The following is a 16,261-nucleotide window of genomic DNA, read 5'->3' as shown; positions in this document are numbered from 1 at the left end:
GCCCATCAAGACACCCATGGGAACCAATGGGCATCTCGACCTCGACACGGGAGGTAAGTCCGTGGATCAAAAGGTATACCGGTCAATGATTGGTTCATTGCTTTATTTATGTGCATCTCGACCGGACATTATGCTTTCTGTTTGCATGTGTGCAAGATTCCAATCCGACCCTAAGGAATCCCACCTTATGGTCGTAAAACGAATCTTGAGATACTTGGCTTATACTCCTAAGTTTGGGCTTTGGTACCCTCGGGGATCCACATTTGATTTACTTGGTTATTCCGATGCTGATTAGGCGGGGTGTAAGATTAATAGGAAGAGCACATCGGGGACTTGCCAGTTCTTGGGAAGATCCTTGGTGTCATGGGCTTCAAAGAAGCAAAATTCGGTCGCTCTTTCTACCGCCGAAGCCGAGTATATTGCCGCAGGCCATTGTTGCGCGCAATTACTCTGGATGAGGCAGACCCTGCGGGACTATGGTTACAAATTAACCAAAGTTCCTTTGCTATGTGATAATGAGAGTGCAATCAAAATGGCCGACAATCCTGTCGAGCATAGCCGCACTAAGCACATAGCCATTCGGTATCATTTTCTTAGGGATCACCAACAAAAGGGAGATATCGAGATTTCTTATATTAACACTAAAGATCAATTAGCCGATATCTTTACCAAGCCTCTTGACGAACAAACTTTTACCAAACTTAGGCATGAGCTCAATATTCTTGATTCCCGCAACTTCTTTTGTTAGTTTGCACACATAGCTCATTTTATATACCTTTGATCATGTCTCCTTTATATGCTATGACTAATGTGTTTTCAAGTCTATTTCAAACCAAGTCATAGGCATATTGAAAGGGAATTGGAGTCTTCGGCGAAGACAAAGGCTTCCACTCCGTAACTCATCCTTCGCCATCACTCCAAGAAAAGGACCTTGTCTTTGGGGGAGAGAGTAAAAGCCCAAAGCAAAAGGACCGGACTTCGTCTTTGGTATAATCTTAACTCATTTACTTATGACCAAAGGGGAAGATAGTACTTCGATGGGCTCTAATGATTCCGTTTTTGGCGATTCATGCCAAAGGGGGAGAAAGTATGAGCCCAAAGCAAAAGGACCGCACCACCACAACCGCACCACCACACCAATTTCAAAAACTTAGTGTTTTCCAAAAGTATTTATCAATTGGTATCCTATTGTGTTCAAAAGGGAGAAAGCAGTATTTCAAAAATGATATATCAAAACCCTCTTGAACACTAAGAGGTGGATCTCCTTTAGGGGAGTTTTGTTTAGTCAAAGGAAAAGCATTTGAAACAGGGGGAGAAAATTTCAAATCTTGAAAATGCTTTGCTAACTCTTATTCATTTACCTTTGACTATTTGCAAAAGATCTTTGAAATGGACTTACAAAAGAATTTGCAAAAACAAAACATGTGGTGCAAGCGTGGTCCAAAATGTTAAATAAGAAAGAAACATTCCATGCATATCTTGTAAGTAGTTATATTGGCTCAATTCCAAGCAACCTTTACACTTACATTATGCAAACTAGTTCAAATATGCACTTCTATATTTGCTTTGGTTTGTGTTGGCATCAATCACCAAAAAGGGGGAGATTGAAAGGGAATTAGGCTTACACCTAGTTCCTAAATAATTTTGGTGGTTGAATTGCCCAACACAAATAATTGGACTAACTAGTTTGCCCAAGTGTATAGATTATACAGGTGTAAAAGGTTCACACTCAGCCAATAAAAAGACCAAGTTTTGGATTCAACAAAGGAGCAAAGGGGCAACCGAAGGCACCCCTGGTCTGGCGCACCGGACTGTCCGGTGCGCCACCGGACATGTCCGGTGCACCAGGGGACTCAGACTCAAACTCGCCACCTTCGGGAATTCCCAGGGTCGACTCGGCTATAATTCACCGAACTGTCCGGTGTACACCGGACAGTGTCCGGTGCGCCAAGGGAGGTCGGCCTCAGGAACTCGCCAGCTTCGGGAAACTCCAACGGCTAGTCCACTATAATTCACCGGACTGTCCGGTGCGACTCCGGAGCAACGGCTATCTCCGCGCCAACGGCTCTCTGCGGTGCAATAAATGCGCGCGCAGCGCGCGCAGGAGTCAGAATCGCCCATGCTGGCACACCGGACAGCAAACAGTACATGTCCGGTGTGCACCGGACACCCAGGCGGGCCCACAAGTCAGAAGCTCCAACGGTCAGAATCCAACGGCAGTGATGACGTGGCAGGGGGCACCGGACTGTCCGGTGTGCACCGGACTGTCCGGTGCGCCATCGAACAGACAGCTTTCCAACGGCCACTTTTGGTGGTTGAGGCTATAAATACCCCAACCACCCCACCATTCATTGCATCCAAGTTTTTCCACTTCCTAACTACTACAAGAGCTCTAGCATTCAATTCTAGACACACCAAAGAGATCAAATCCTCTCCAATTCCACACAAAGCACTAGCGACTAGTGAGAGTGATTTGCCGTGTTCATTTGAGCTCTTGCGCTTGGATTGCTTCTTTTCTTTCTCACTTGTTCTTGTGATCAATACTCCATTGTAATCAAGGCAAGAGGCACCAATTGTGTGGTGGCCCTTGCGGGGAAGTTTTGTTCCCGGCTTTGATTTGAGAAGAGAAGCTCACTCGGTCCGAGGGACCGTTTGAGAGAGGGAAAGGGTTGAAAAAGACCCGGCCTTTGTGGCCTCCTCAACGGGGAGTAGGTTTGAGAGAACCGAACCTCGGTAAAACAAATCCTCGTGTCTCACTTCATTATTTGCTTGCGATTTGTTTTCACGCCCTCTCTCGGACTCGATTATATTTCTAACGCTAACCCGGCTTGTAGTTGTGTTTATATTTGTAAATTTCAGTTTCGCCCTATTCACCCCCCCCCTCTAGGCGACTATCAAAACTCCTATCTCCTCGCGTGTTTAGCCTTCTAATCCCGCGGGGCTGTTAGAGAACGCATAGGAACGAGTCTAAATAAACCTCCCCCTTATATATTTGAAGTGGTACGGCCGATTGAAAAACCAACCATCGATCAAACAATCAATATACATTTAGTTCTTTACATTTTATCCTAGGAGTAGACAGTAACATAGTTTCCTCTCTCTAATCTTCACCTCTCTCCAGCTCTACGTCGTTTAGAGACGTTTTGGATGACCTGCCGATCCGAAGACAAACCCTAAGATCTATCCTTCCAACGGGTCCCTCCCGGAAGCAAGATCCAGGTGCTCTCGGTGAACTCGTCGCCTCTACACACGCGCGGACTGTCCACGCCTCCACGGAGAGCACCGTCGTCGGTACTCATCGCAGTGATTAGCGCTCGGATCGGCACCAACACACTTTTTGGCGACTCCGCTGGAGACATAGCGTGAGGACATATCAGATCGGTCCTCAATGACTGGTTCAAAAGATAGCTCTGACGTCTTCCCCAGCAACATCATCGAGCCGACTTAGAAAACCCTATCGGCTGAAGAACAACTGGAGTTTGAGGAGCACAAGGAGAAGCTGATCAAGGAAGCAAAAGCAAAGTTCCTAGCCAACTTCAGAGTGGACAGGAACAACAAGGTCGTTCGATAACAGGCGACTGATCTGGCTTAGCTCCGACTGTTGTGGCTACCTCTAAGGTAAGCGAAACAAACGAAGTTCAATCTGTTAGAGCTTACATAGATGAGCAGCGAGACCAAATGCAATAGATTATAGGAGATTTATCAAATGCACGCACTAGCCTCTTATAATCATTTTGCATACCGCATATGATATGTTGTATTTATTCTCGTTGCTCATCTATGTAAGCTCTAAGAGATTGAACTTCATTTGTCTCGCTTACCTTGTGGGTAGTTGTAGCAGGTTGAAGCAAATCCAGATTATTCGCCCGCTACCAGACGACCTTGTGATTCATGTAGCAGGTTGAAGCAGCCACTCAAGACGTCTCTATAAGACGTAGAGCCAGAGAGAGGTGAAGATTAGAGAGAGAAAACTATGTTACTAGCAAAAGGTAAAGAACAAAAGATATATTGATTGTAGTTCGATTGTTAGTGTTTGCAATCGGTTGTACCCCTTAATATATAAGGGGAGGTCTGGACTCGTTCCTAGACGTATCACAACAACAACCGCAGATTTAGAGGGATAAACACGCGTGGAAAAGGGGTTAGTTACGCCTGATTCGATCTAATCGTGGACCGTCCGCTCCTTAAGGTGGACCGTTCGCGGGCCAGACCGTCCTGCCGTGTCCAGTGCCACAAATGGTACTCAGCAATATGGATAATTAACTAGTAGCGTATAGTTCAGTCTCAATTAATTAATGGATAAAAGTAAGATGTCGTTTGGTTCACGAAATATGACATAAGTCACGAAATATGACATAAGTGGCAACGATAATGATTCATACTCAATTACGATCGATAACAAGTTTGAATAGAACGTTATCAGTTTATCGTGTGGTATCTAATTACCGGTTGAACTTAAACAAACATGATTTAACGTTATCGGGAACTTACAAACATGATTTAACGTTATCAGCTACCGTTTACGTTACAAAATAAACAGCAGTATGTACCGATCGTTTTCGTTTTCTACGGTAAGATACCATTTCGAATTTAGTCAAATATAACAAAAAAAACCCTTGTGCTATGTTCATTAACGGATCAACCTACTAAAAACAAAAAAAAAACTCGTTTTCCATTGGCCTAGGATAAAGTGAACGCGTATCGGAGGACACACTATCAGCTGTACGCCTCTACTCTAGATAAAGAAAGAACACTTGCTTTGGCATTTTCATACTTAGCACACTTTATCAAACAATATAATGTCAAACAATGCGCAAAGCAGCACATTTGCTTGACAAATAAAATGACGTCTATTCCAAGCAGCAGCAGCTTAAATTATGTTGATCACACAGCCAGATCATTCCAACAGTAAAAAGGAAGGAAAGAAAAAAAAATACAAATGCAGACAACATTCAGTTTATTGTATAAAAGGTAGCGAAACTACAGCCCCAAGGCTGCCGCCTGCGTGATGCATTGGGGTCTCATCAGTAACAGCCAGGCCTCCCTTCCCTTCCTCCTCTCAAACTCTACGCAACAAAACTAACAATGTCTGCCTCGGTTCAGTGCAATATTATCAGTGGAGCACCTACTGTTCTGGGCTACATCAAGCCTGCATCCATCTATTGTCTCACCTTCAATTCTGTGCCCTTGGCAAAGCTGTCTTATGCAGATTCAATCCTCGACCACTCATGTTGAACCAACATCTGGAGCTGTCCAAAGTTTCACCTTTTTGTCCACACCAGCAGTCGCCAAAATAAAAACATGCACGCCACCTAAAGAAATCAAAAGAAGCGTGATTAAGACGTCATAAAATGGATGTATGCTCCCTCGTTCCAAATAAAGGTTACATGAGTACAATTCACATGGCGTACTCTGCAGCCAAGTTATCCAGGATAAACCAAACAACATTTAAAAAAAAAAAACAAGTGCTAGCCTAAATAAATAATGTAGGCTGCAAAAGCTCAGATCATTTGTAGTTCCTAACAAGGACCGCAAGTCTGTAATAGACATTTCATCTAGCATTTGCAGAGATCTTCTTACCATTGGGAATTGTCCGTGGAGCCCAAGCAATGCCAGTTATATCACCTGAGTACATGTCAACACAATGTCATTCAAAGCAAGAAATCAGTGTGCCCATGCAATCTGCCATACACTATCAACATCAAACGCCAGGGTCAATCAAAAAGCAGGCTAAAACACTTCAGAGCCAGGAAGGGTGCTAGCTAGTAGGAGGGACTGGCAGGAGGCATGGGCCCCCTCGTGCTCCAAATTTCATTCTATTGGAGCCCCATAAGATTAAGAAATTTAGTGCATATACTATACTAGTATTTGGTTGTTGATATACCACCACACAAGTCTTCTAATTATAGCTCCATCATTGTGCAGAGGAAATAGAATGGATCTTCAGAAGGCTAGAGCAAGTTTCGTTTCCAATCTCAACATCTCATAGCCATGTTCCACAGGACTACGCTGCAGGGCTCAGAAATATACTTTGACTTTGTACAGTTGGGTGTACTGGCAACAGCCACAGGAAACGGGGTCAAAGCCACATTCCTCATCCCCAGAATGTGAGAACATTCTCACCCCTGACCTGTAACCAGGTACACATTGAGCTGGGAACTCACAGGTTAGTGCCCAACAAATAAGTACCCTAGCTGGTGGATAACTCGCTACTCAAACACAAAAGATTGCACCATTTCAAAGATTCTAAGAACTAATTCAGGTATTTCAAGCACCTAAGACGTAACACACACAATCTGTCTAAACTGTCACCTGCCTGGCACTTTGCTCATATTTTATTTAGTGCAACGAACATGTTGCCTAAAGTCAACCAATATGCGCTTCTAAATATTTAGAACAAGCAATGCATCATGGATTAAGACATGAGGCTCCGAGTGTATCAATTGAAAAGACTAATCATGAATGACATACACACTAAAATAACATGAAAAAGGTTCACCCTAGCAAATAGGGACATTACAAACCTTCATGTGCTTTGTCAGCTGTATCCAAAACTGCACCAGTTTCCACAAGTAACCATTGCAACGTTGATCCACTTGTTACAGCCAGAATTTTACCATCAGGAGAGACTGTCATGTGATCATACTGGCAAACAGAACCTTTAGAGTCATGAAGTGGAATTGGCATAACTCTCAAGGTTTTTGGATCCTCATCAAGGTGGTATCTTACTGAAAACAGTAAGCATGTGTATCAGATCACAAAAAAACAAAACAAAATTTGCAAAGCATTATGCTTGAAAGGATTTCAAGATGGGAATAACTACTTCTACAATGGCAAACATCAACAGAACATGTGTTATTGACACAGACATTATATACAGGAAATTTGCATTTGAAGTGTCAACTAATGCAGCATGACAAAAAAAGTTGAAGAGGAGATCAAAATTTAGAGAAGGCTAATAAAAACCAGAGAAATGATAACTCTGATCGCCATAGTTATTAAGGCGGTAAGGCGAGGTAAGGCGACCGGCCCCCTTTTTACCTCTTTAAGCGTTAAAGCGTAAGGCGAGGCGAGGCCTTAGTAATGTATAAAATTAGGAAATGAGAATAGGAAATATGGAAATATAGTCTCAAATAGATAGAAATATACAATATTATATATATATATATATTTGCACATAAAATTAGGTCCTAAACACTAATAGGTCTCTAACACATAATATATCCCAGTACAACAACAACAACAAAGCCTTTTTGTCCCAAGCACGTTGGGGTAGACTAGAGATGAAACCCCATATGAAAACCTCAGAGCTCAATCCCCAAAGAAAAGAAAAGGGAGACAAAGGCAAAGGAGAACCGAAAAACGACGAAACGGGGAAACACATAAAAAGAGATAAAACCCACAAGAACCAGCAAGATCTAAAGGGGCACAAGAAAAGGTCAAACGATTAAGGAGGAAAAGCGAAACTACAAATCAGGGTTCTGGCACGTGAATTGCACACTTCCACCCCTTCCTATCCACGGCGAGCTCTTTATCAATATTCCACTCCTTCAGGTCCCTCTTCACAGTCTCTGTCCACGTCAAGGTTGGTCGACCTCTACCTCTCTTCACATTCTCGGGACGCCTAATTATTCCGATATGCACTGGTGCCTCTTCAGGTCTTCGTTGGATATGTCCAAACCATCTCAAACGATGTTGCATAAGCTTCTCCTCAATTGGCGCCACTCCTACTCTCTCTCGTATATCATCATTCCGGACTCGATCTCTCCTTGTGTGGCCACATATCCAGCGCAACATACGCATCTCTGCCACACTTAGTTGTTGGACATGTCGTCTTTTAGTGGGCCAACATTCTGCTCCATACAACATAGCCGGTCAGATTGTTGTCCTGTAGAATTTGCCTTTTAGTTTGTGTGGCACCCAGGGGTCGCATAAGACACCCGCAACTTGCCGCCACTTCAACCATTCAGCTTTAATTCTATGACTGACATCCTCATCAATGTCTCCCTCCTTCTGAAGCATTGATCCTAAGTAACGAAAAGTGTCTTTCTTGGGTACCACTTGCCCATCAAGACTAACATCGCCATCCTCATACCCCATGGCACTGAAATCACACTTCATATACTCTGTTTTAGACCTACTAAGCCTAAAACCTTTTGCTTCCAGTGTCGCCTCCACAATTCCAACTTTTGCGAAACACCACTCCTACTCTCCTCAATAATACCACATCATCGGCAAAAAGCATACACCACGGTATATCTCCTTGTATGTCCCTTGTGACCTCATCTATCACCAAAGCGAAAAGATAAGGGCTCAAAGCCGACCCTTGATGTAGTCCTATGTTAATTGGAAGTCATCGGTGTCTCCATCACTTGTTCGGACACTTGTCACAACATTAGTGTACATATCTTTAATAAGATTAATGTACTTTGTTGATACTTTGTGTTTTTCCAAGGCCCACCACATTACACTCCTAGGTACTTTGTCATAAGCCTTCTCCAAGTCTATGAAGACCATATGCAGGTCTTTCTTTTGTTCTCTGAATCTCTCCATAAGTTGTCTTAGTAAGAAAATGGCCTCCATAGTTGATCTCCCAGGCATGAAACCAAACTGATTTTGGGTCACGCTCGTCATCTTCCGCAGGCGGTGTTCAATGACTCTCTCCCATAGCTTCATTGTATGGCTCATGAGCTTAATTCCACGTTAATTAGTACAACTTTGAGCATCTCCTTTGTTCTTGAAGATTGGTACTAACGTACTCCGCCGCCACTCGTCGGGCATTCTGTTTGTCCGAAAGATGGTGTTGAAAAGCTTAGTCAGCCATACTATCGCTATGTCTCCAAGGCATCTCCATACCTCGATAGGCATACCATCAGGGCCCATCGCCTTTCCTACCTTCATCCTTTTTAGCGCCTCCTTAACTTCATATTCTTGTATCCTTCGTACGAAACCCCTGTTGTTGTCATCGAATGGTTCGTCCAATTCTATTGTAGAACTCTCATTCCCTCCATTGAACAATTTGTTGAAGTACTCCTTCCATCTGTTCTTGATCTCTTCATTCTTCACTAATAGTTGGTTTGCTTCATCCTTGATGCATTTGACTTGGTTGACATCCCTTGTCTTCCTTTCACGAATCTTGGCCATCCTATAGATATCCTTTTCTCCCTGCTTTGTGTCCAACCGTTGATAAAGGGCGTCATAGGCTTGACCCCGGGCTCTACTAACTGCTCGCTTTGCAGACTTCTTCGCTATCCTGTACTTCTCTATGTTGTCTGCACACTTGTCATGATGTAAGCGTTTGTAGCAATCTTTCTTCTCCTTGATAGCCTTTTGGACATCTTCGTTCCACCACCAAGTGTCTTTAACTTCCCTTCTGTTTCCTTGACTCAACCCAAACTCTTCTGAAGCTATCTTTCGGATGCATGTCACCATCTTCCTCCACATGTTGTTTGCGTCTCCCTCTTCTGCCCAAGGGCCCTCCTCGATAACTCTCTCCTTGAAAGTTTGGGCCACATCCCCTTTAAGCTTCCACCACTTTGTTCTAGTGACCTTGTTATGCTTATTCCGTTGTAAACGAATCTTAAAACGGAAGTAAAAATTCCAATATTCTTTGAATTATAATATGTCAAAAAATGTTAGAAAGAAAAGGGAAATGGAAAAGGAAAGAAAAAAAGAATAATATGGTCTTCTATTTCATGGCCCATCTAGAAGCCCATTTAATTCAGCATCCACCCCAGTGCCCAGTGCCCCACCGAGACTCAAAACCCTAACCTTCTAAGTACAGAACTCAAAATTTTCAATATTCTTTGAATTATAATATGTCAAAAAATGTTAGAAAGAAAAGGGAAATGGAAAAGGAAAGAAAAAAAGAATAATATGGTCTTCTATTTCATGGCCCATCTAGAAGCCCATTTAATTCAGCATCCACCCCAGTGCCCCACCGAGACTCAAAACCCTAACCTTCTCACAGCTCCAGCGTACCAGCGAAGGCAGATAGCAGGCGCCGCCTTCATCTTGCTCGCAGCAGATTTTCCGCTCCATCCACTCGCGCTCGTTACGCAGGCTCAACCCCGGCGTCAGCGGCTCACCGGCTCCCCATCCCGCCAGCACCATCTTCTCCCCTCCCTGCGTGTTGTCGCGCCCTGCCGCCGCCTGACCGCCTCTTCTCCCCGGCGCGGACGCGCCTTACTCTTGCACGCAAGGCGAGAGGACGCCTTACGCCTCCGCGCCCGCCTTACCGCTTAGGCGTCGCTTTAGCGACGCCTTAATAACCATGCTGGTCGCTAGTATAATCCACCTACACACTAGATGTTTCTATTGGGAGATTCTACTAATAGATAAGTGAATCACTGAATGCTTGTATTGAAAGAAAGGAGGAATCTTCCAAAGTGGCGGCTTTGTGAAGAAAAGCACAATAAAAACCATGTGTTTATGATCCTTACATGCAAAGATAGAATTCAGCGCATTAAGGAGAGGATATATATTAAAAAAAATTATAGAATGGTGGCTTCCAGTGAACATGCCAACTTGCCAAGTTTAACTTGCTAGATGCTATGAACTCAAGAAGCAACAAAGATGTGGAGGTAACCGGATATAGCATACCATTAATGTTCCATACTCGAATGGAACCATCTTTGGATGCAGTAATAATTTGCTCAGAATTGGGAGCAAAGCACAAGCAAGTAACAGCACTCTGAATTAAAAAAATTCATCAGTTTCTCATAAGATTAAGTCCAATCAAATGGAACTCGTCGCAAAGAAGATTGGGGGTTATTACCTTATGACCCTTGAGTTGCATAACTTTATTAACCTCCTTCACTGAACCATCCTTCGAGTAAACTATCTCCCACACCTAAAGCATCAGTAAATATCACAATAAGTAGGGAACCTATAAACACTGCAACTATGAAGCAGCCTCTGCGGCAGAAGTGCCTGGCAGTTTATCTAATTTGGTTTTCAACAAAATCTGGTGCGACTAATATCACAATACAAAGACAGCCTTTCAGGGGAGAACAATTCCAGTGCATTGACAACTCCAATGAAGAAAAGTTTACCAAATATAGTCATCTAATGGTCTTTGATAGTGTAAAAAAATATTCCAGATAAAAATACAAGGAGAAGAAGACTAGCAAGCAACACAACTAACCTTGACATCAGCAGTAAAAGCCGCAGCAGCTATGAAGCGACCATTTGGGGATATGTCAGCCATATTATTTTTTAACTGATTGGTGTCAACTGTACCAAACTCCTTCCCACTCTTCCCATGCCAAACTTTGATATCAGTTGCTGTGAACAGCATAGGATAATTAGCCTTAGTGAGAAATTAAGAGTTTCTGTGTTTACTACTAAAAGAAAAAATGTCTAAATTTGAAGCTAATGGAATAAAACATCTGCCAATTGCAATCTTTAATCCATTAAAATAACTATTAAGTACTGTAAAGGCCAATATAACAGGTCACACCTTCTGAGCATGAAATGATAATAGTGCTCCCATCACCAGACCCATGAGTTGCACGGGCCGCTGCAAGGTTGAGCACAGACTCCTTGCCATGTATCTTGGGGTGACTCCACTTGATTTCAGGTGGAGAAAGCTTTCCCTGCAGTTTGTTTTCCGCGGTTGGAGGAGCGCTAACATCCGCATACATATAAAGAGATGATCCCAGAAGCGCCTGCGCCGCCACAACAACAGATGATGACCCCTCTGAGAAAGTAACAGCCGTAGGGTGCGCTCCAGCTGGCAAGTTTATCCTAAGAATCCTGCAAACATCCCCACGCCATCATAGCTCAATGGTGCTGCCCATGCTTCTTCTTTTTTTCTTTTTGGTAGAAGTATTAACTTTTTATTGAACGTGATATATTACTTGAAGCTCTTGCTAGAGGTATCATCGATCCTGAATACCCTGATGGCTCCATCAGCACATACTGCAACAGTAAGCAGGATAGATTCAGTATTTATTGGATTGTGGGGTAACTGATACACTTGATTGCAGATGCATGTAAGATTTCGTGGATTTGCGATGCCATGGCAGAAATAGTTGCCAACTGAGTGGAATGTGAGCAGCAGGGAATATAAAGATGTCCACAGAAGAGGCGGCACCAAACTAGGCTATGAAAACGCGTCGCATGAAACAATGAGAAGGGGAAATAGGCTGACCGGTAACTAGGTTGCAGGCGTCATTGGAGAAGGCAAGTGCAGTGACGGAGTCAGTATGCCCCCTCAAGGTGTTGACATCAAGATGGTGGTGCTTCTTGGCCGCGTCCTAGAAGAAAAAAAGATTATGGAGATCAGGGTGCGTTCATGTCATCTTCATGGTGAGATAGGAACGATTCGGAAGATACAGGAAGACTCCGCATCTCAAGGGTGTTTAGCAAACAGAAAGAATACTTGTTCGGAAATGAATCCCCATGCGGCGGATTTTGTTTCCCTGGCAAGACGGAAGTAGCTGTGTATCGCACCGAGAGACGGGGGAGGAGACTGAGATCACCTTGTCGGCCGCGTGGTGATGCGGGCGGAGATGGCCCTTCTTGTACTGGGCCTGGTTGGAGGGGCGGACATGCTTAGGCTGGTCCGGGGCGGCGGCGGTTTCGGTGGGAGGGATGTGGGCGATGGCGGCGCGCTTGCGGCGGAGGTAGCCGGCGAGGAAGACGAGGGCGATGGCGGCACCGAGGACGGCGGAGACGAGGGGCACAGTAAACGAGGACACGAGTGAGGCCGCCATCTGGCCTTGGCTTGCTGGCTGCGGCGGGCGGTGGCGGATCGGGCGGCGCGTGGTGAAGGCGAGAGAAGAGAAGGGGAGGGCTTTTCCCAAGTATTTCCTTTTTTTTCAACGGCCGTTTCAGTGTCTAGATGGAGAGGAAGGGTGCAAATAAGACCAATGATTTTTTACCCAAAATCCCACCCAATGACCCAACCAAAGCCAAAAACTCGATCGGAGCAAAAAAAAAAAAAAAAAAAAAAAAAAAAAAACCCGACCCAGCACGTATAATAAAGAAACACAAACCAATTTAATACGACTTGACTCTAGGCAAGGGTCGAGTACATGTCATGTCAAACGACTCACAACCCTACTTTAATTTGATCCGACATTTGAACAGATCTGATTATTGTACAATCGAGACTTATATGCAAGTGTGGCCATTAGATCATGATCCAAAAATACGTCACATGTAACACTTAAATCCTTCCACCACCAGCTCGCGTAGTTTTATAAAAAAAAACCTAACATACCACGGTAATATCTACAGTTAAATTATGATCCAACAAATCTGGAGTCTTACTTACACACTTGCACATAAGACTTGATTGCACATTATTCGTCGTCTCTAGTGCCTAGGCACCAGGATGTTCTAAGGCTAGTTTGGAAACTTAAATCGTCTTCAAAATTAGAGGGGATTAGGGGAATCCAAACTAACTCCTAGTGTATAATAATCTCTTGTGGTGCTAATCTCTTCTCTATTATATTTATTTTTTATTTCTATATCTCTACTCGTATAAAACATCAGTTTCCATGGTTCTACCGTTATCGTGTGTCAAGTGGTCTGTGTCGTTATCTTCTAGATGGGTCGTGAGAAAACACTCAAGCCCAACACGACATGAAACATCATACATCGCACCACCATAGAGGATATCGACCTTCATACTCATTGCTTATATTAACCCCCCCCCCCAACTTCACACCTCTTTCCTCGTCTCTCCTCCCTCACCCAGTTCCGCACCACCAAAGAGAATATCGATCTTCCCGCATCGGAAAGTGCCTCGAACCAATGTCGCGACTCTATGTCGCCATGTGCCTCTGCAGGTAGCAGGGCAAGAACAACCGAGAGAGAAGGAGGAGGAGGCATCGATGTGCCGTCGGCGATGCGTGGCTGAATAGCTAAGGGAGAGAAGGAAGCGCTTTAGATCCCGAGTTTAGTTCTGTATTGGTTGTTGGCAAATAACTTAAGAGATATTAAGGTCGATGATAATATATGTATTATCGTTTTCATATAATCATTGTGTGCTAATATTTTTATTAAATTATATGTTGTCCCAAGGCACATGTACTATACTAGTATACTCTATACAAAGGCATAAATAGAAACCATAGCAACATACAAGCACTTTGCTAGCCAATAATTAAGAGAGTGTATGACATGGCTCCAAAGCACAACTACAAGAAAGAGTTGTCGAGAGCTAGTCAAACACTCTAACTTTAGAGTTACAAACTTCATAGAGTTTTGAGAGCCATAATACAAATTTGAAGTACCTCTTGTAACTTTGAAGTATTTAAAAAGGCAACACAAACATGCAGTTTGAAGGTATTTACCCATCACTGCCACTGGTTATAAGAAAACAACCGACTCCAAAGCAAAGCTGCTCCACCTAAAATTTTAGAACAAACACACCCTAAGGCCCTGTTCGTTTGTATCGGATTGCACCCGGAATCGTTCCGCCTAAACAAAGTTTATATAAATTAGTGAAGTAATCCGGTTAGGAATCGTTTCGCCCCATCAATCCGACAGAAACGAACAAGGCCTAAAGACTCTTGTCCTAGTACAGCTAATGGGTGATGGGTCTAAGTCCTCACGAGTTTGAAGCCCCGTAAAAATAAATGATTTAGCGTGGATAAATATAATCTTGTCGCAAGATAATGTGTTTGACATCACGAGGATAATATGATTTCGGGAAAGAGACTCCATAGGCCTAAGATAAGTTTATAGTGCTAGCTTAACTAATAGGTTTCAAGAATGACACATTAAATATATGACATGTGATATTAGAGGCCTAAACAGTGTGTTATTGCTATGACTTAGTATGAAAGAGTACTCCATGGTACATGCACTGATCATGTAACCACACGTACACGCACAAAATGTACCACGAAGTATTATCAAGTATAAAATATGTACACTATAATGAACGATATGGATCCCAACGTCTATAGATGTGAAATATCTTATATGCTCCCGTGACAGGTATGATGAATGTCTGGAAAAGGACATCTCTCACACTAAACCACGACCGGGAAAATTGCAGTATCTGCAATTTAATATCTGGTATGTAGGCCATATGTCCACTTTAATTTTAAATTTATTTTTGAGTGGGTCTACTTTAATTTTAAATTTTTTTTTGTGGGAAAGGATCCTCACTGGCTTGCCACTTAGTTTGAAGATATTTACCCGCCACTACCACTGGAAGATATTTACCTGCCACTGCCACTGGTTATGAGAAAAGCAACCTAGACTCCAAAGCAAAGTTGTTCCACCTAGACTTTTTTATCAGAGCTGCTCTAGAGTGGAGTAGAGCTATGCCAAACACAACCTAAAGACTCTTGGACCTATAATATCCTAGGGTAGCTCATAGGTGATGGGTATAAGTCCTCGCGGGTTTGAAGCCCCGTGAAATAAATGATTTAGTGCGGATAAATGTAATCGTGTCGCAAGATAACATGATATGATTGGTATCACTAGGGATAGTGTGATTTTAGGTGAGAGACTCCATATCTAAAGGCTTAAAGATAAGTTCATAGTGTTAGCTTAACTGGTAAGTCTCAAGAATCACACATTAAATATGTGATGTACAGTATTAGAGGCCTAACACATTAAATAAGTTCATAGTGTTAGCTTAACTTGTTCTAAAGGGTACTCGATATAGTGTATGGTACGTGCATCGATCATGTATCCACACATACACGCACGAAGGTTGTCATGGAGTATTATAAAGTACAAAATACTACACCAGCTACCAACTACATCTTATGAACGACACAACTCCCAACGCTTATAATTGTGACATATCATATCTGCTCTTGTGACAGGTATTGTGACGGCCTTCCAAGGTATTAGGCCCACCTACAGTTGTCCTTGTTCTACGGACCTTGGACGACCCTATAGATGCACTTAATCACTCGACAAGTTCGGTAACTGTATCCTCATCATTTCGCCCAAGAGTGCTTCACCCGTCACGCAGATATTACATCACATCGGAGAACAGAATAAGCGGAAGCAATTACAATAACTTAATTTACATATATAGAAAGAGAGTGTTATTATTACAATACCAGGGTACTAAGAGTGCATAAGTAGTATTATTATTACAGATCTGGGAGGCAAAACACCCTCCCGCACAAAAGTATATTGTTTTTAAAGTGGGAGGCCAACATCCTCCCGCGACTTCACTGCTGGGGCTCTTCTTTGGGTACCACCTTTGAACAGAAACAGCAAAAGTCTGTTGTTTCGTCACCTACAACAACATGGGTTCAAAAACCCTGAGTACGGAGTG

At 43.2% G+C, this 16,261-nt stretch overlaps 1 protein-coding gene across 2 annotated transcripts; it reads right to left on the bottom strand.

Moving 5' to 3' along the window:
• Positions 1 to 4,771: 4,771 nt before the first annotated feature.
• LOC100382756 (Transducin/WD40 repeat-like superfamily protein) lies at positions 4,772 to 12,875 on the bottom strand. Of its 2 annotated transcripts, XR_004849784.1 has the most exons (11): positions 12,486 to 12,875; positions 12,155 to 12,260; positions 11,862 to 11,922; positions 11,462 to 11,757; positions 11,147 to 11,286; positions 10,778 to 10,852; positions 10,603 to 10,693; positions 6,525 to 6,728; positions 5,581 to 5,625; positions 5,172 to 5,312; positions 4,772 to 5,079 (listed from the first exon to the last, which is right to left on the bottom strand). XR_004849784.1 is itself a non-coding variant. In NM_001366799.1 (10 exons), the coding sequence occupies exons 1-10, from the start codon at positions 12,717 to 12,719 to the stop codon at positions 5,227 to 5,229; spliced, it is 1,338 nt and encodes a 445-aa protein (NP_001353728.1). In that variant the 5' UTR covers positions 12,720 to 12,828; the 3' UTR covers positions 4,941 to 5,226. The 2 variants fall into 2 exon arrangements, 1 of the variants encoding a protein (NP_001353728.1); NM_001366799.1 differs by having other exon boundaries at positions 4,941 to 5,312; positions 12,486 to 12,828.
• Positions 12,876 to 16,261: the final 3,386 nt, after the last annotated feature.

The sequence above is a fragment of the Zea mays genome, chromosome 1 (assembly GCF_902167145.1).
Source record: "Zea mays cultivar B73 chromosome 1, Zm-B73-REFERENCE-NAM-5.0, whole genome shotgun sequence".
Lineage (NCBI taxonomy): Eukaryota > Viridiplantae > Streptophyta > Magnoliopsida > Poales > Poaceae > Zea > Zea mays.
This window is presented reverse-complemented; position numbering and strand designations above follow the sequence as displayed.